General features: G+C 39.5%; 1 protein-coding gene across 2 annotated transcripts in view; it reads right to left on the bottom strand.

Annotated features, from left to right (window-relative positions):
* Window positions 1-17174, bottom strand: part of atp13a3 (ATPase 13A3) — a 35078-nt gene extending 17904 nt beyond the window's left edge. For both annotated transcript variants that reach the window (XM_068318920.1, XM_068318921.1), the window contains exons 1-9: window positions 17004-17174; window positions 7429-7508; window positions 2914-3000; window positions 2654-2827; window positions 2297-2500; window positions 1847-1917; window positions 1524-1607; window positions 1202-1271; window positions 228-362 (exon numbers count right to left, since the gene is read on the bottom strand). In XM_068318920.1, coding sequence (XP_068175021.1) covers window positions 228-362; window positions 1202-1271; window positions 1524-1607; window positions 1847-1917; window positions 2297-2500; window positions 2654-2827; window positions 2914-2994 — 819 coding nt within the window. In that variant the 5' untranslated portion in view covers window positions 2995-3000; window positions 7429-7508; window positions 17004-17174. The remainder of the gene's footprint in view (window positions 1-227; window positions 363-1201; window positions 1272-1523; window positions 1608-1846; window positions 1918-2296; window positions 2501-2653; window positions 2828-2913; window positions 3001-7428; window positions 7509-17003) is intronic.
* Between the last annotated feature and the right edge of the window lie 2976 nt (window positions 17175-20150).

The raw sequence follows: 20150 nt of genomic DNA, 5'->3' as shown, positions 1-20150 counted from the left end.
GGATACAAAAGAAAACATCACAAAATATCTAAATGCTTTTATCTACCTAGACAGTAGCATTGAGGTGTCTTAGTACAAATGTCTTAACATGAAAGTAAAATGGGAAAAAATAATGTTTCAGTAAACCTGGATTAAACATACATTTAACATTACAGTCAAGTTGTGAGACAAAAAATTGCTGAACTTGCTAAATTTTCTGAAACTGTGTTAACATTTATGCAGCTCACCTTTTTAACTGTGTACAGAGAGGTAGCTATGGATATGACTGACATGATAACAATGGCCATAGCATAGTAGTAATACTCATCGACAGTCCACAGGATCACACTAAAGAGCTGGAAGATGTAGAAAGGGTTGAGAACCTGCAGGAGAGAGGAAGAGTGGGCATGAAGGTACAACTACAACTAAGGTGATCCATACCCAACCACGCCCCTAAAAATTATATGACAAGCCCATTTGTCTATAACTTATCATTACCTCGACCTGGATAACTGAGAACCTACGCAGACCCAAATGAAGTTTCGCTGAGTTAGTATTAGTCTTTTTTCACTCAAGATGTACAAATATAATTTTTAAAATTACATACACACAAGCCCGCTAGGTAATGAAACTATAGTTCTTCCAGTATGATCTTGTGTTAGTCTACAGACCGGTTCGTGCGGTATTCATTCCTAATCATCAATCCTCTTCTGATGATATGTCAGAAAATATTCCAGATATTTTTCTTTATCACGTCTGTGCGTAACTGAAAACAGCAACAAGTAGATGGAACTAAAATGTCATTGAATTTGGTCAGAAGCAGCATGGACTGTAACAGATCCTGTCATTGTTTACTTACTGTTAAGTATATTGATAACAAAATGATGTACAAAGATTCATCAAATAAATATTGTCTTTTCTGAGGCATTCCTTTTGGACACGAGACGCTGGATCAATATTATTGCAGTAACTTAACTGAACAACCAATATCTTGCTGCTCGACCAAATAATTGTTTTCTATCGTTTTTTCCTCACTTAAATTATTTAATGCTTGACATGGAATACAAAATTTTCAAAAATCTTGAAAATTTAAAACATTCCAAGGATATTCAACATACAGTCAATGAAGTCTTAAATTTCCTAAAAGACTGAATATCTTTTAGGAAGTTTAAGACTTCATTGACATGACATCTTTTATTCAAGGCTGCAGGCTGAGACTCACCTCTTTGATAAGCAGCTTGAAAATAGAAGGCACTTTCACTGAAATTTCATTCACTCCAAAGAACAGTTTCCTGAAAAAAGGTGAAGGAAATAATTTTGAGAAAAGGGTTGCAAACCAGACCTGCGTATCGGAAAACACAGACACCTATGTACTAATAAAGTGATTACATGGACGCTGTACTTCTTTTCAAACAATTTCAGGATAACTTAAGACCTTAACAACTGCAGCTCACATACACAACATTTTTACAACCTGTCTGTGGACCATCTACTTGTCTGGCTGTTTAAAGGTTTTGTGACATATTGTTAAAAACAGATGTTACCTGTACTCTTGCTGGTCCCTGGTCAGGCCTGCACTGTGCTCCGAGTGGAGGGTGGAGCAGCTGACCCGCAGGTCCTCCACACCACTGTGGAGGTCAAAGAAGAAAACATCACTCACAATATTATAGAACAGAGTCAAAATGTCATAATATTTACAGATGTTGTAAAAGTAAACACTTGGTTTGGTTAATTTATTTACACCTCACTATGAATGCATAAACAGGGAGATACAGACTCATTTATAATTCATACTAGTCTACCCTTATGGAAAGGGCAGACTAGTATGAAACTGTTTAATGAATTTTTTTACAGATAGAATGCTTACATTAAAACTTCAAAATTCTGCAACTCGTCGTTCCAGTAATATGTTGAGCTATGAAAGCAAAAATAGCGAATCTGAGGGGAACAGAACAGAAAAGAAACAAGTTGACTTCCAGGTTTATTTCAGATATGGCAGCATTATTTTTGTCCACACGCTTATTAATTGAAAAAAAAAAATCTAACTTTTGCTATGGTAAGACATCATGTAGTGAATATCATCAATGGCAGGAGAGAAAGGTGAATGGGTGTGTCTCTCTCAGTTTGAAACAGATTACAAGGGAAGCAATGTTTCCAAAAAAAAGGTCTAATACTGAATATAATTCACACAAAGAGAACATGGCTTCAACTAACTCTGGAAACCATTGCAGTTGCCAGTGTATTCATTGTTTCATGTCAGCAGCGGTGTGCTCAGGACATGTGTGCGATTACAGCAAACTGAAGCAACGGGGCGTACTTGTACTGGCTGGTAGTCAGCAAATCTTTTGATGAGCTCCTGAGCAGGGCCGTTGCTGGAGTGGTGGGGGTTATGTCCGTTGGCCATAGAGGAGGCAGGGGAGGAGAAGGGGGAGGTGGTCTGGGTTTCCAGGCTGTGGAATGGGTTTCTCCCTGGGGCCAGCATAATTTGCACTCTGGCCATGAACCATGTGCGGAACTCATCCTAGTCAGGCAAATGCAAAAAACACTAAACACTGATTGACAAAAATGATTAACACCACATAATCCTTTCATTTGTAAGAACACTGAACACTTAGATCTACCAAATCTATCAGTCATGGATCATTTCATAACAACAACTGTAACGGTAACCTACTGTGGAGCGCATCAACACCACTTCTGCATCGCGGGCTGTGGTACGAGTGCAGGTGAATTTGACACACCACTGTGGCATCCAGTAGAGCAGCAGCAGGAGGAAGCCCCCCGTACACAGCACTCCAAGACCCACCAGCACTAGCCGCCAAGGACAAAGACAGTAGCCCTGCAGCTCCTAAAAGGTAGAAGTAAGAAGGGCATATGGGCCTTAAGTTGAAATGCATGATTGTGACATTGACATGTATTGATAAAGAGTCATACCATCTCCTCATCTTCCCCTTTGTTGATAATCTTTAGGTCTTTTTTCTCCATGCTACAGGAAAGTTTGCCAAGGCCCTCCATTAGTCACTGCAAACACACAAGCAGAAAATAATGGTAAACAGCATGGAAAGCATTTGAGCTTCACAACAGCTCTACTAAACATTGGCTCCACAAGAGTAGGATCCGATACCCCAGGTGTGGTCACAAGATGCTTATGATTCAAAAGGGCATTGTATGGAAAATGATGTGTATGAGAAATTTACACATCTGTTTAGCCTTCATTATGCAACAATGTTAAATGGCCCAGAGATTAAATCCACCAACAACAGAAATGTTAGCTCAGTTATAAGGAAAAGCTGAGGATCTTGACAAAGTTTAAATTCTATCAAGCCCCCTCTGATTTTGAGCAGATAATTCTTGCATTTATTATGCCTTGGTTAGACTACCGCGGTTCCATTTATCTTGGTATCAATTAATCTATTAAGTTGTATATAGCTGATGCAGAATGCTACAGCACATCTTACGGGAAGAACATGAACATATCATGTACTGGGCCCCATCCTTGGATATATATGTCTTTCAAAATTGATTTTGTTTGATTGAAGATTTTACATTGTAAATCTGTAAATGAGCTGGTGCCTCAATATTTAACAGGTCTGATTAATATCCATGCTGCTGCATGAGCACTGAGATCAGCCAATTAGTTGTTTCTCTCTGTCCCAAAGACCAGGTGACCAAGATTATGGAGCAGCTGTTCTCTGGAATAACTGTGGCTCTGGAATAACTTTCCCTGGACCATCAGATCTGTTCAGTCCCTAGAGGTTCTTAGGTCCAGTCTGAAAATGTTTTTATTTTCGAAAGCTTGTAACTAACATTGGTAGAGAGTCTTAGGCAGTGTTACATTTCTTGCTTTTGTGTTTCTGTTCCTTTTATGTTAGTCAAGTATTTTATGTATGCTATTTTATTTCATTTACTTTGTAAAGCAAATAATTTTAACACTTTACAAATACAGTACAGTTTGAGTTGAAAAACTTTGGTCTTAGAAATAGTTTTATTTAATCATTAACAAAAGACTTGGCAGAACTTGGGGTAGATTTTATTGTTTGAAGTATCACTTATCTTCGTGTGGAGACAGTGGCCTATCATTGCTCCTACATAGTGGAAAATACTTTACCCTTTACCTACTTGCAAAGCTAGTGCCCTGACCTACTGTCATTGATCAAAGCACTAGCTTTGATCTATGGCCTTATTAACACTGGCCTTCTCCCTCATCTTTCTAGCTTATCCGTTTCCTGAGAATACAAACGTTGAAATTTGACCTTGACCTAGTTTTCTCAAGGTCAGACCAGAACGTATTGTCTGCAGGTGGGAGAAAGCTGTGATTGTCATCGTCCTCCGGGAGGAACGTCCCAGTCCTCTCTCCTGTTGTTCTAAGTTGTTCTACTCATTAACGTGTTGATCAACACACTTATGTGGTTATGTGTGGATTTTTTTTGAATACGCTGCTGTGTGGACGCTTATTTTTTTCTATGCAGTTTCAAAAAGACCAGGCTACATGTGGATGTAGCCTAAGTAACATACATCCAGTTTTCTCATCCAATATAGCCTCCACACAGAAAATTTCTCAGATTTTCTTTTCAGGAGACATGCTAAGAGCATCAAGTCCTCCCCGTTGGTCTTTCACTAGGCTCAAGAGTGAATTTGAAATGCAGTTGCCTGTGGGTGCTCAGGAGGCAGGGTGTCCTGTAGCCTCATAGATCAATGACTGGCTTATTGTGGTATTTTTCCACTAGGAGGCAACAGATCTACAAAATTACTCACACAACACAGAGTGAGTATAGGTTTCAAAACATATCTAGAAAAAATGTGTTCTTTCTTGTTAGAGCATCTCCTATATAAACGGAGATATATATGACTATATGACAGACTTGGCTCAGGACAAAGTCTGTCTGGCTGGAGGGACTATTTAACTGTTTTTAACAGGTTGAAGCTTGTGTCTCTTGCCAGAGGTTGTCAGGGCTGATGGCTTCAACCCTGGTAGTGGTTCACATGGGATGCTTGCACTTCAAAAGAGTAGAACGCTGGGTGGCTTTACATAGGATAGATCTGTGCCTCAATGGCTCTCACAGGATTAGGATCTGTGTTGCCTATACAGCACCACTAGTTCCTCGGAGAAGCATGTGCTTCCTGACTCAGTAAGTGCCTCTGGGGGATGTTTGGCATGGAAAAATGACTACAACCCTATTAGACATGTTTCTTCAACCCCCCATCCTCCCTGATACTGGATTGTTTAATTCCAGACAAACCCGCCTGGAAGAACGCATTTAGAGTTTCTGATAAGGTCATGCCATGGGTGTTCCCAATGTGACAGTCACTCATGCTACTATGGGAACAGGCATTACACAAGTAACCTAAAATTTTCATGTGGGTGCCTGATGCATAAAAAGACTCATAGAGGAGCAGAGTCAGGGCACGCTGTTTCATTAAATTGGGTTACTTCATATGGCTCTGTGGTGCACAGGTGCCGTGCCCGGAGTGTACCCTGTCTCAAGTCAACTGGGACAGGCGCCAGCAAACCCCGTGACAGTCGAAGAAGCAGGTACTGACGATGTATGTATGATAGTGAATATGATAGCTAGATAGATAGATAGATAGATAGATAGATAGATAGATAGATAGATAGATAGATAGATAGATAGATAGATAGATAGATAGATAGATAGATAGATAGATAGATAGATAGATAGATACTTTATTAATAGCGCAGGAAATTGCACAGGAAATTAGACACAATGTAGATAAAATGATTACTGAGATCTCATTTTGTCTATTAATTTACATGTTTATGTTAATATAACACACAATACTAAAGTGATACTTGAATCTCAAACAAAATCTTAAAAGGCTGGCTGAATTTTCAACTTTTCAAACATTTTTTAAACTAATCCGCTGGTCAATGCTTTGGTGCACCTTCAACTTGTAAAAAGCGTCAAGTTTATCTCAGCTTCAATGGTAAAGAAAACACAATCCCATAACACATATACAACACACTGGAGGAGGATATTCACTTCTTTCAACAGATCTACAAAGCTTTAGTGACTCCTTTAACATGGAGTCATTAAAGCTTTGTAGCTTTAATGCATTGGTTCTAGTTGCAATTGTCTACTGCAATCTCAACTAGAACCAATGCAGTCAGACTGCAACATCCCGCAACACCCCTTAATTCAAAATTTTACCCTGACCTATTTGCATAGGTCAAAGATCAAAGCTAGTGCTCTGATCTACTCAATGATCAGAGCACTCAATGGTCTTACCCACAGTGGCCTTCTCATTTTCACCCCCTTCGCCGCCCAAGTAATGTGCTTTTTGTTTTATCTTTGTATCTGCAACGGTTCTCAAGACATTTGGTGGATGGACGAACAAACAGACGGACGGACGAAGATAAAATTCACTCAATGGACAACAAGCCTAAATTCAATCTGTGAACTGGCATTAAAAAAACAATTCATATTCTGTAAAAAAAAGTACTTAAAATTCTACATCCTGTGAAACCCTGACAATGATGAAAAGATTTCAATAAATTATTAGAAATTATTATGTGTCCATTACTGGACTCAATTACAACCAAAATAATTGTAAATGTTGTTTTTGGTAGTTCTTAAAAGTCTACACACAAAAAGAAAAGAAAACCCACACAATTACTTGGAACAGTAAGAGGTTTCGACCACAGCTATCAACTACGGGGGCCTGTGTCAGGGAATAATGTCAACAGGACCACCCTCCAACGCTCACTAACCCTTATTGCTGCTCCTACACAGATTTTATCTGCCAACTACACCCGGTGTGATTTCTTTTTCTCTGGCATACAGTGGTATATTTTGCTTAGGGCCAAGCCCTTCCTAGAATTTTACAATGGCGGTTCCCTGGCTGGTGCTATGCAATGGTAAGATCACAACAGAATATTCACTCCCAAATCTGTACTATGGCTGGAAATGCTGGATGTGCTCTCATGCATTAGGCACACACTGACAAGTTTGTTTTTCAGTATGGGGAGTAGCAAATACAGCAGTCAAGAAACTGAAAGCCGAAAAACATTGAAAATATCAAGCTTGAGGTGTTAATGTAACTGACAATTATTTCATGGTTTGTAACATGTCGATAACAAAAGGTAACATCAGCAGACAAAAATAATTCCCAAAATTTAAAGAGGGCTAATTTTAAAAACTTGTTGAGAATCAAAATTTTTTAAACCTAAAATGATTTAAATATCAATGCATGATAGATCAACTTAGGTTGGAATCAATTTGAGGTGAAATTGATTAAGAACAAAGGCAGGTACATGGAAACAGTCACAATCTTTAATGTGTAATGATGGCATAACATAGTATATGTGAAAATCAGGAGTTGCGGTTTGGGTGACCAATCACTGCCATGTACGACGACAGTGGGGGAAATGGCACCTGGGTAAGAACAATTTGTTCAGGTTTGGCTTCTATTTGATTGATGGTCTCCTACCTTAAGAGCCAGGGAAAGAAGGCCCAATGCAGTTGCCCTCGCTGCAGTTAGCTTTCTTTCTCACCACAACAACCTGGAACCTGGGTGGGGGGAAAAAAAATTATTTGGACATTATGAACACAGCTTTGACAAAATGTAAGTCTATCCACTTAACAACTATCACAACTTAAAGATTAACTAGAATGGAAATTTCACCAAACAGTAACATATCACTGAAAGAACAAACAATGGTTAATGTGTACTGAGCTGCAGCAGAATTTGTCTAATCCACCATCCAAAAACAGACCATGGTGTTCACTGGTGTATACTGGAGAAGACCTTCAAATGAACTCAATATGACAAAGAGAATGCTGAATCTGAAAGACCAATGACTAGGAATTGATAAATTACTTCAAATAAAAATTCAGTGACTCAAGAAATCCAAGTTTCAACCAATACTCATTATTCACTTTACTCTAGCTGTCATATCGGTAACTTTTTCATCATCGTGAAATACGGCTGAGAAATCAGGTCTTTAACCATGAGCAATTTTTACAAAACCCAAAGGCACAAAAGTTATTGTTCAATACATTATGTGATTGATAATTCATAATCAATGGACTTCTGTTTTGGTAAGAATCCGATGAAATAATATGGATCACAATACACGATTTTCAATTCAATATAGGGTAAAACACATATTAACAAAAACCTGCAAGCATGAAACAATATTGTTTCATAAGTCTGCTGTTTCTCTTTGATGTTCTGATATTTATTTTTTCCTCTTGGCTCATTTGCCATTATGATAGAATGAAAGATTCAAATAGCTGGAGCTTTCCCACTCCTATTCAACAATGCTGAGTCATAAAAAAGTAAACACACAACACCGGTGTAAACACCAAGAACGCAGAAAGGATGACTTGCCATATTTACAGCATTGCAATTTATTGCAACAGGTGTAGCCCATGCATCATGGCATGTATTCTACCAATTGATCCTGTCCATCACACAGTCCTATCAAGCAAGTGGATGTGCTGTATATCTATAACCAAGGATGTTGATTATGCTACTGAGCCCCTAGGAAATTAATTACTCTCGAGTAGAAGGACGAGACATATTCACCTCTGGGCTTGCACTAGGAGGTAGTAAGCCAAGCCACTGTGGCTCGGTGTAAAAGAATTGAGTAAGCCACAAAAGCCACATTCTGTGTCCAAGACAGCGGCGCAGCACGCTGACGACCAACGCTTGTTGCAGGGGGTGTAGGGGGTATACCCCACCCACAGGGTGGGTACGGGGGGCCTCCCCAGGGAAATTTTTTACAAAAATACACTAAAGTCAACAGTTCAAGCTAAACTATCTTTATTTCTATCCTACTTTATGCAGGTATAAATGTGAGATTCAACTATTGAAAGCTTGCATTCATTATGTGAAGATACAAGTAAACATTGATTAATAGTTTGTATGACTAAGTTTTACTTGGACTAGAAGACATTTTAACTTTGACCACCACCAACACCATTGGTATGCCATAGTTCAGTTTTGTTTTGTTTTTAAATTCAGTAACAGGATTTTTCATTTCAATTTAAAAAGGAATGAAAAGTAGAAAATGAGGTGAATACACATTTACATACATCGCTGGTTATTCCTGCCGGTCATAGGGATTAAAGTCTCAGACTACAAAAAAAGTATTGATAATATCTTTCATTTACCTTCTGATTGGTCTGTCACCACTCCTATCCCCTCTCAGCATTCACCTTTTGTTTTTTAATTAGGATTTTAACAGAAACTCTACTATACAACACTGGATTCTTAATTTCTTTCGATCGATCGTCCTCGCCTTGTCACCAATTAGCTTGTAAAAATAGAATCTTTTGGTTTTTCATTGGACGAAAGGAGGTCATGACCAAAGTGCATATTTAATGATTGGGAGCATTCGGGTCACTTTGTGTGTTTCCGTCGGCATGCGCCGACGGAAATAGGGGGAGCTCCCGGGGAGCTGTTGGTCTGTCCGCTGGAGCGTCGGGTCTGTCGGGGGGCTGCTGGCTTCTGACGGGTCGTCGTTGGTCCAGCCAAGCGGCGGAAGACAAAGACGCATTTTGGTTTTGAAACGGTGTCAGAAGACGAGAAGGCGCAGAGAGTGTATAAGGTGTTTGAAAACGTGGCGCAGACATAAATGCACCAACGGAAAGAGCGGCGCTAGCGAGAGAAAAAGTTTGTTATCACTCGGGAATTTTCGCAAGTCCAAAAAAGTTGTACGTTTCAGCCTTTTTGTCCCTAAAAATAAGAACGTCACTGTGGCTACACAAGCTAAAAATCTTGTAGCCAATCTGGAATTTACTTCGCCTATGGCGATGTAGCAAATGGCTAGCACAACCCAGCGTCTTTCCTTTTCTATTCTGTTGCTCAACACACAGACAAAAAGGAACAAGTGAACAATGAACCATGACCTAATGACACAAGTTCATAATTCATGGAAGCATTTGGAGGAAAAAGTGTTTTGCTGTCATCTTGCTGTGAACTCTATGTGCTTTCTTTATCACTTCCTCTCCTACATGTGGGGTATAATAACTAAGCTTTGCTCACCATCATGACCCATTCAAGCTGTTCCTTTGGCCACTGGCCTGTACATCTGTGTCTACCTGCCCTTCCTCTTCTGTCTGAACAGCTAAAAACTCTCAAATAACAATTCCTTCTTATCAACTTGCTGAAAGAGAAACCCTATGATCAAATTCCATATTCATGCATAATAATTGGTGAAGCTACACTGTGAAAGGAAAAAAACCTCGGTGGAAACAAAATAAACTCAAGTGCAGACAAAGCTACAACTACTGGTGAAAACTGGCCCTCACCCTCTTGCAGTGCTACTAGTGCAAGATATGCTCTGGTCAGTCAGACAGATGCACTGATGACAACATTCCTGTATTGTTTTTTGATTGATGGGACAAAAAGCATATTGATAACTAATAATAACATTCAGCCATGTATAATATTCATCACAGATACATGGTCTGTATTTATTGAGATAACTTACAAAACTCACACTTCAGAACACCACCCACTGAGTTATCATTTAAGAGGATATAAAGGGGAGTTGAGAAAAACAAATATATATATATATATATATATATATATATATATATATATAGCAGCGCTCGCTATTTCCGTTAGGATATTTCCGCTAGCGAGCACCGCTATAAAAAATGAAAATACAAAAAATATTGTTTTTTTACAAGCTGATCCCGCGAATTGGTGTAAGACAAGGCGAGGACGATCGATCAAAAGAATCTAGTGTTTTATAGTAGAGTTTGTGTTAAAGTCCTCATTAATAAACAAATGGTGAATGCTGAGGGGGGGGGGAGTGGTGACAGACCGATCACAATGTAAATGAAAGATATTATCAATACTTTTTTAGTAGTCTGAGACTTTAATCCCTATGACCGGCAGGAATAACCAGCGATGTATGTAAATGTGTATTCACCTCACTTTCTACTTTTCATTCCTTTTTAAATTGAAATGAAAAATCATGTTATTGAATTAAAAAACAAACCAAACTATGGCATACCAATGGTGTTGGTGGTGGTCAAAGTTGGAATGTCTTCTAGTCTAAGTAAAACTTAGTCATACAAAATATTACTCAATGTTTACTTGTATCTTCACATAAAGAATGAAAGTTTTCAATTGTTGAATCTCACATTTATACCTGCATAAAGTAGGACAGAAATAAAGATAGTTCAGCTTGAACTGTTGACTTTAGTGTATTTTTGTAGGTAAACTGAACAGAAGATTTTGCCCTCAGAATGCAGGAAAACAACTCCATTTTCTAAAAAATTTCCTGGGGGAGGTCCCCCGGACCTCCCCACGCCCCCCCCCCCCGCGACGAGCGTTGGTCATCCGCCCGTGCGCCACTGTCTTGGACACAGAGTGTGGCTTTTTGTGGCTTGCTCAATTCTTTTACACTGAGCCACAGTGGCTTAGTCATACCAGCTCCTAGTGCAAGCCCAGGTTTGTATATAATACAGGCACAGATAAACCTGCCTAAATCAAATAATGATAAATACTTCTAAAGGTATGGTTACATCATACCAGTGACACGAGATGGATTAATGGTATTATCAGCAGCTGTGGTGCTGTCATCTTTTTGCAGATTTTTGAAGTGTGTAATAAGAACAAATGGCTATTTTGATATCTAATCTCTTGAGTTGCTCCATGATCATCATAAGTCGTTGCTTTGGCCAACAGCGTTTGACATGCCACAAAAATCCCAAATGTTCATCTTTGTAATGGAAATTTGTATTGTGTGTGTCCTGATTGACTCTTATCATGTCATTACTGAGAACACGCTTCAAAACCTCAATGCAACTCAATGTTTGTTTGAACACAGAGAGGTCACAGCAGGTCACAGCCTAACCATATGGGGAGCTGAGATGCTGTAAACCCAGTACCACTCACAAAGGAGAGCAGATAGAGAGGAGATGGAGACCTGTTTACCTTCCAAGGTGTAAGATGTTTTACGGTGCATGGAAGCCTCTAAATTGCATTCCCAGGAGTAGTGAAAACACAACTACATTCCAATGTGTAATAAAGATGTTTTGCGGTGCGTGAAAGCCTCCTACACTGCATTCTCGGGGGTGGTGATGTTTATCCTCAACTGGGGGTACCACCAAAGGGAGGGCTGCCTGCGAGCTGGAACTGGCCATTCCTGCTCGCATGCAGGCCTTGCTTCTTCAAAGGTATAAAAGGTGAGGAGTTTCATACTCCAGTAAGAGTCAGCTGCGGGTTACCTACAGACGCCCCTCCGGTTGAAGCTACTCTGCCTGGGTTGTGGGCTCTCCTTCCCTGTGTCAAGGTAAGCGGCGAAGCATATTTGGAATGCCACCATATATTGTCTTAGCTCAACCAAATATTTGTTTGTTTATTTCTATGCTCTGTGGGAATGAAACTACCCGTTTATGCTAGCATCATAAAATTGTTTCTGTGCTCTGTGGGGAATTAAACTACAAGTTTATTCTAGCATCATAGAATTGTTTCTGTGCTCTGTGGGGAATTAAACTACAAGTTTGTTCTAGCATCATAGAATTGTTTTTTTGCATTGCTATGCGCTGCGGGGACTAAACGACACATTTAGTCCAGCATCACAGAGGTCTTTTGACTTATTGTTTGTTTGTTTGTTTGTACTTATTGTTTCTTAGTATTTCTATGCTCTGCGTGTAATAAATCACACATTATATTCTAGCATCATAGGAGCCTCGTTGATCAATTGTGTGAGTTTTCTGTGTACCCACCTCCGTGGACCTGCATTGAAATATTTCACAAAACAATCTTCTATACATATCCTATGTAATGCAAACAAAATATTCTTGTATGTGGAATGAATTGGAAATATAATTAACGTATTTAAGGTCCAGCCACTGCAGTCTTCAAAAGTTCTCAGTAAAACTATGAAAATCAACCTTAAACCAAAGAGAAACCAAGCAGCTGCTCAGCAGTATCTCAGTCTTGGACTGGGGACCGGAAGCTGCCGGCTCAAGTCTCTGGTGGGCCAAAATATTTGGAACGACGAGGGAGAAGGCCGGTTTGAGTAAGACCGTAGATCAAAGCCATAGCTTTGATCTTTGACCTATGCAAATAGGTCAGGGCAAAATTTTTAGTTCAGGGGCGTCACGCGATGTTGCAGTCTGTGACTGACTAGCCCAGTCTGTTATTGTTGGAGGCAAACTGTTTGACTGACACAACCAAGATCTGTTTTTGGTTATACTGTTCAAGCCTACTACCTCAAACAGAACTCAGCTGCTGAGAGAACTTTTAACATGTCAAGATACTTCTCATGTCCAATATAACTACATTGGCAGTCCTTCCATCACATGCAGAAGCTCACCTGTGAATACTCGAGACACTGGTTGAAAAGCTTGTGAAATATAACCGTCTATCTTCTTATGAAAACTACAATGTCGCAATCTTCCAGTTTGGCTAAGAAGTCCAGCACTCATGCCAAAAGTACAATGTTCAAAGGTAAAAAAGGTAAAATCCATTGGGCCTTGTCTACAGGAATTTAGATTATAATGGAAGTTATAATCCCCTTTGAAAATAATTACCAATGAAAACTTGACTACAGGCAACAACCAGATTATTTTTAAAAAAGTAAACTCAGAGTTGCATATAACATAATGTATTAGAACACATGTATGAATTGGAAACACAAATGTGTATCTAAACACAAATGTGTTTCTAATACATATTTTATGTAGTATCAGATTCGTTGTAAATATTAATAGACGGAATTCCAACTGATGAAAAAGGCTAAATGGCAACGCTACGGCCTGGCAATGACTAAAAATCAGTAGCACAACAAAGCAGTCAGAGAGTGCAACATCCTGCAACACCCCTGAATTCAACATTTCACCCTGACCTACACATTTTTGTGACTTATTATCTTTTCCCACACTCTTATTGACTGTTTAAAGCACAGAACGTAGCGCACTTCCGAATGCCGTCAGCCAGTAGATTACACTTACGGTATTACGTGATTGCCTTTCAAAAATTGGCGATGAGTACAAAAGCTGAAATTTGACCTTGACCTTGTTCTTTCAAGGTCAAGATCTCATTTTCATCCTCTTTGCCGCCCCAGTAATGTGTTTTTTGTTTCATCTTTCTATCTGTGAAGATATTTGGTGGACGAACGGACACAGGGATGGACGGACGGTCAAACACACCAACACTGACAATTACGATACATCACCGCTTCGCGGGATGTAAGTATTTATACTTTTAACTTGCAATCAATGAATGATTATACAAGACTATTTTTTTATTTCGTTTTTTACAGCTGGAAAAGTTGTTTGATGATGTCTGTACAGTAAACATGCTTAACTATTAGACTGGGATAATCTTTGTAATGAAAAGGATTTTTTTCATCTTTGACAGAAAAATAATAAGTACTATTTCACTATTTATGCAAAAATCATAAACGTGTTATGACTCTAGCTTTTCATTTTTGGCCTACTAATGTAATTACGTAATTATTTTCAACTGGCAGTTAGTGCATTGTCTTAATGAACGTTTTAAAAGAAAAATGAGTAAACAGTGGAACTATTTGTTCTGACTAGCTCTGTACAGCTTGTACTTGTGCTACAGAGATAATTTGCTTATTTATATATTGAACTTGCAGTACATCAGGTCTGATGTGACACAAACACAGGTAGATTAATAGCAGCTGAAAGTCCAAATAAGTAATACATACATTAATGAAATGTAGCCAATGGCAATCAACATAATAACTCCAAGACCCTAAAATATCCAAATTTAAGTAAACCTTCACAATTTCATATAAAATAGCAACAAACATGAGTCAAAAGTTTTCACGAAGTAGGCTAGATGTGTTTTGAAAAACTGCTCAAGGTTTATAATTTATACAATGAATTCCTGTATGTATTTTAAGACACAAGGTTATTAGTTTATAACACATCTATCTTCAGCGATTAAGATTAGATAGGTATGACTATATTTTAGTAGTCAGCCTTGTAATGTTTATTACATGTTTCTTTCCCTGTGAAAAGAAAGCTGGAATGGTTTATGCACAAAAAAATATATAAAAAAAGGAATTGACATCCTTACAACGTTAAGGCATTAAGGGGAAAAAATATTGTAATAAAGACATTTATAATTATGAATAAATATGCTTAGTAGTTCATGACATAATGTTAACTAAATGAAAAGGGCAGAGCCGACTGGCCTGCACAAAACAAAAGCATGCTGTGAAGGAGGCTGATCATAAGATCTGACCAACACCTCCTGCCTTTGGCCTTTAATGAAGCTTAAAGAAAAAGTATTTTCGAAGGAAACCTAAACCATAAGCAAGGTATGTCTAACCAAATATTGAAATGTTTCAAGAGCCTGTAACGCAACATCTGAATCCTAAGTAACCTGTTAAACTTGTTATGAACAAGAAAAGCCCAGATTAATTGGACGTTAAGCTTTGTCTCAACTGGTCAAGAGCAAAACATTTATTGCCAAGTTTTTCACTGGCTAAAAGCTTTCGGCCAATGCTGACAACTTTATAGCTGAAACACAATGTCCCATCTTGATGGTTGTTTTTTAACAACACAGCGTTCCCCTCACTGCACAACGCAACCAAGTCAAGTCTTAGAATCACTGCAGAAAATGGATAGAATGACATAAACAAAGGTTGGAGAGCCACTGTGATCAAATTGTAAATCCTTGCACCCTTGCACTTTATCAATGACTGGCTTCTGGTATCTTTTTTGCTCCAAACAGGAGTACCAGAGCCATGAGCATAAATGTGGCTAAACATTTGCATAATGTACAGCAGAAGAATAAAAGTTCACCAACAAAAGCTTGTATTCACGGATATGCTTTACTTCATTTCGTTATAATATGATACTGCTACTGGCACACACGCTAGAATACACTTAAAAAAGCAACAAAAAAAGTTTCAACTAAATTATATACCGACTTCAAAAACACACCACTCTCCTGATTTATCATGAGAGGAGAGGGATTACTGCAAAACAGGGAAGACATTTCAAATGATTTTTATACTCACTGTGGAAAGGACAGTTGACAGATAAAGAACATTCAAATGGTTGCTTTTTCTAAACATTTAAGACTGTTCTTTCTTTTAAAACGTGTGACCGAAAACTATATCATGAAGAAACTCACTAAAATGGGAAGTGCCATAGTTTCTGTATCTCCCCTTGCCAGACAGGAGAGACCTCCATGAATTACCAATGTCAACCTTCTGAGTTATGTCAGTAAGCACACGTTCTGTTTCGGCTCAATGCAGGTTTCTCTTGTTACGCTATAAAAATATTATAAAATATGTAATATGATAAGATGCTCTCCAATACATTGACAGATTAGATAAATCATAAAAAAATGATTAAAATAACAGTGTTCAGTGTTAACAAGCTTCACTATAATGTAAGAACAAACGAAGAGTCAAGCACTATTGTAAGGAGTTATGTTACTGGGGAAATGTCTCCAGTGGCAGGTGTTTCAGGAGGAATGACGCCAAGTCAGCAGGCCAATTCTTAGATTCTTTCCCTTATTTTAATATCACTGACTGCAAAAAAAAATAAAAACAAAGCATGAACTCCATAATTCACGACGAACCCCACGAAATGAACCTAACATGCATACCTTATACGTCAATACTACTGTAAAAGTCTCAATGTAACGATCATGGTACAGATGTCTCAGCTGATTCAGGCAGAGATTACCTTTCGCTCTGTCATGTAAACAATTTCTTAACATGTTTCGTTCCAACAAGCCTGACGTAGCCGGCTAAGGGTTTCAACGTGAAAACGACAAGACGCTGATGTTTGCTAGTCTGCTAATGTTAGCAAAAGGCTCACAGCTAGCCAGCTAACTCGTACGTAGCGCTATAACCTCCACGTGCCGTCCACTGGCTCCACACACTAAAGAACCGACGCAGTCATTCAATATCAACATTGACCAGTTCTCCGTACAGGTATCGGCTAGCTAAAATTAGCTTTCGTACAGCTAAGACAGTAACTGACACATGGGTGATGATGACAGCGACGTGGGGCAAACTAAACGTATTACAGAGAAATACTCACCCAGAACCACCTGGACACTGTGAAGATCACCTTCGAGCCATGTTAAAGTGGGAGTAGCTGCTATCTGAAGGAAAACGTCGTTGAAAATGAAAATGGACTACGTTTAATAGACCAATGTTGTCGCAAGGTACAGGCAGAGCGTGCGGCTGTTCTGTTGACAGATCTGCGGGGCTGACTGAGTACTAAAGCAGAAGTGAACTGGCCCGAACTGGCTGTCTGACGGCAGGAAGTGGTATGCTGTGACGTCACAGGAGGAGGACCACGCAAGGTGAGCTTGATATTTTATTTAACTGCATTATGTTTATCGCGCGTCTGTTGTGTTTTTATCTAGTTACTGTGCAGCACTTTGGAAACCTTGTGTTTATTTTTAAATTTTTATTTAAATTGTGCTATATAAAAAGAGTGGATTGGAATGGAGTGATATAACGATATCTTTGCATCGTGGAGGTTGGGAATGGACTCCACTTTCCCATTGGAGCATGCCCCCTAAATTAGACTGAGCCCGAAAACCTCCTGTACTATTGCTTTATTGGTATGGGGGAAACTAATAGACGGCAGGGATAACTTAAATACATGTATGGAAGCAGAAATGTTTTAAAACACAAGAGAGAAAAAATCAGAACTGTTATGCAAAAGGTTAAAGAAGCCAGGGGGAAAAAAACTCTGTATATTATTTAAATGAAAGCAAACTTTTTGTTCAAACCAATCTAAAAGCAGTTCTTGTTGCACACTTGCTTAGTGCCCTTTTCTCCTCCCCAACTGGACAAATATATGAGGCAAAGGAACTAGCCTGCAGTCTCAAATCATCCAGCATCTTCCAGTCCTCTTCAGTGGAGCGGTCACTGACGCACGGGCCAAAAAAAACAGAAAGGCCATTTCCTGCTGGTGCTTCAGATGTACTAATCCGTGCTCTTCATCACCTCTGCAAACAGAATTCCACCTTTTTATATGGGACATGCAGTTTGTTTTCCTTTGACCCCGTCTGAGAAGGCCCAGACGTGGAGTAATGCTAGCTCAGCATTCGCCATGACATCATAGAGCATTAATGGAGTATTTTACCTTTTGTTGGTAGATTGGTTAAAAACCACAGATGAAAATCAGCAATGCCTGATTGTCTACATTCCTAAGATGGTTTACAACATAAATAAACTTGACCTAAAAAGTTCCTTCTCGTAGTGAAGGTGAAGATATATTGTAATATGAACTTCAGTAACACAGTCACCGTGCATTTAATGGTTAATCAAAATTTGGATTTCAGCTTTATGCACAACAGAAAACAGCTGAAAAAGATGTAATGTAAGAAAGTGACTGCATTAAGAATGATAAAAGTAGGTATTGTAGTTTACACACTTCAAGATATACATGTTAAAATTACATTAAACAATGTAGATGAAAGCATTTGGTTTTCCAAAGTTGTGCAGTAGAGCAGACAAAATGAGAAGACTTTGTTTTGTCCAGTATCTGTTCTGTAAACATTGGTCCATAGTACTAGACTTAAATAATTACAGTTGGAAGTAAGATCAAACTATAAGTCAAGAGCCAGGATACAAACACTTAAAAGTGCAATCACACAAAAATAACTTCTGCTGTAGGTGACATAAAGAATTTGGTCCCCTTAAGTGGAGGTACCAAATACCATCACAGTTTATTAAAAATTGCTGCTATTGAATGACAAATATAAATTGCATCGCAATCAAATTTTTCATGTTTTCAAGGTGTCGTGTTAGCATGATTTCAACAACTGCACTAACATGCGACTGTTTTATTCCACATAATTAGTCATTCATTTCAGACAGACATGTTGCTTGAGGAAATGTAACAGGGAGGAGCAAAATGTGCTTCATAACTTTGTTCTTATCTCCGTATTGTTTCTCATATCAGGTTCTAGGAAGTTCCCTCAGTTGTTCCAGCATCATCTAAAGCACGTAGAATTCAAATGGTCAGAGGTCAGAAGGATGACTGAGACGTCCAGAGAAGACCTGGACGTCCAGTCTGGCGCTTATCAACTCCAACGGGCCTTTTCCCAGTCCAGCCCTGATAACCTGGGTCGACCAGCGAAATACAGGATATGACCCAATAACCTTGCAAAGCAGCAGAGGAGTAGTAATCTTTTATTAGGGGTGGTCTTGTCCGTCAAATCTGGCTTGATGAATGCCATCCATCCATCCATCATCTACCGCTTATCTGGATCCGGGTTGTGGGGGCAACAGTCTCAGCAGGGATGTCCATACTTCCCTCTCCACAGACACGTCCTCCAGCTCCTCCTGGGGGAGCCCGAGGTGTTCCCAGGCCAGCCGAGAGACATAGTCCCTCCAGCTTGTCCTAGGTCTTCCTCAAGGTCCCTCCCGGTAGGACAGGAGCAGCGGCTCTACTCCGAGCTACTCCCTGGTGACTGAGGTCCTCACCCTATCTCTAAGGGTGTGGTCAGCCACTCTACAGAGGAAACTCATTTCAGCCACTTGTATCCGGGATCTTGTTCTTACGGTCATGACCCAAAGCTCATGACCATAGGTGAGAGTAGGAACGCAGATTGGCTGGTAAAACGAGAGCTTCGTCTTGCGACTCAGCTCCTTCTTCACCACGACAGACCTATACATCGACTGCATCACAGCAGAAGCTGCACCGATCCGTCTGTCAATCTCACTCTTCATTCTTCCCTCACTTGTGAACAAAACCCTAAGATACTTAAACTCCTCTTGGGGCAAAGACTCTCCACCAACCATAAGGGGGCACACCACCCTTTTCCAGTTGAGAACCATGGCCTCGGATTTAGAGGTGCTGATCCTCATCCCACTCGCGTCACACTCAGCTGCAAACCGTCCCAGTACACGCTGAAGGTCCAGGTTTGATGAGGCCAACAGGACAACATCGTCTGCAAAAAGCAGAGATGAAATCCTTTGGTCCCCAAACCGGAGTCCCTCCGGTTTCTTTTGTGATCCAGACTGGATCAAATTACCCATTTGTAATGGGAATTTCACCTGTGTGGATTTGAAGAGAATGGAGAGGCCTGTTCTCAGGCAACTCTGCTCAGTTAAGTTGTTTTGGTACATTCCCATGTGCAAGGTCACCTTATAAATATGTTTCCCTGCACTGCCTTCGCCGGTGCAGCGAGATCCTCCCCACGCTGCCTGAGAAACCCTGTCTTTC

Source organism: Antennarius striatus, chromosome 7 (assembly GCF_040054535.1).
Source record: "Antennarius striatus isolate MH-2024 chromosome 7, ASM4005453v1, whole genome shotgun sequence".
Taxonomy (NCBI): Eukaryota; Metazoa; Chordata; class Actinopteri; order Lophiiformes; family Antennariidae; genus Antennarius; species Antennarius striatus.
The sequence above is the reverse complement of the archived record's forward strand: the minus strand, read 5'-3'. Positions and strand labels throughout refer to the sequence as shown.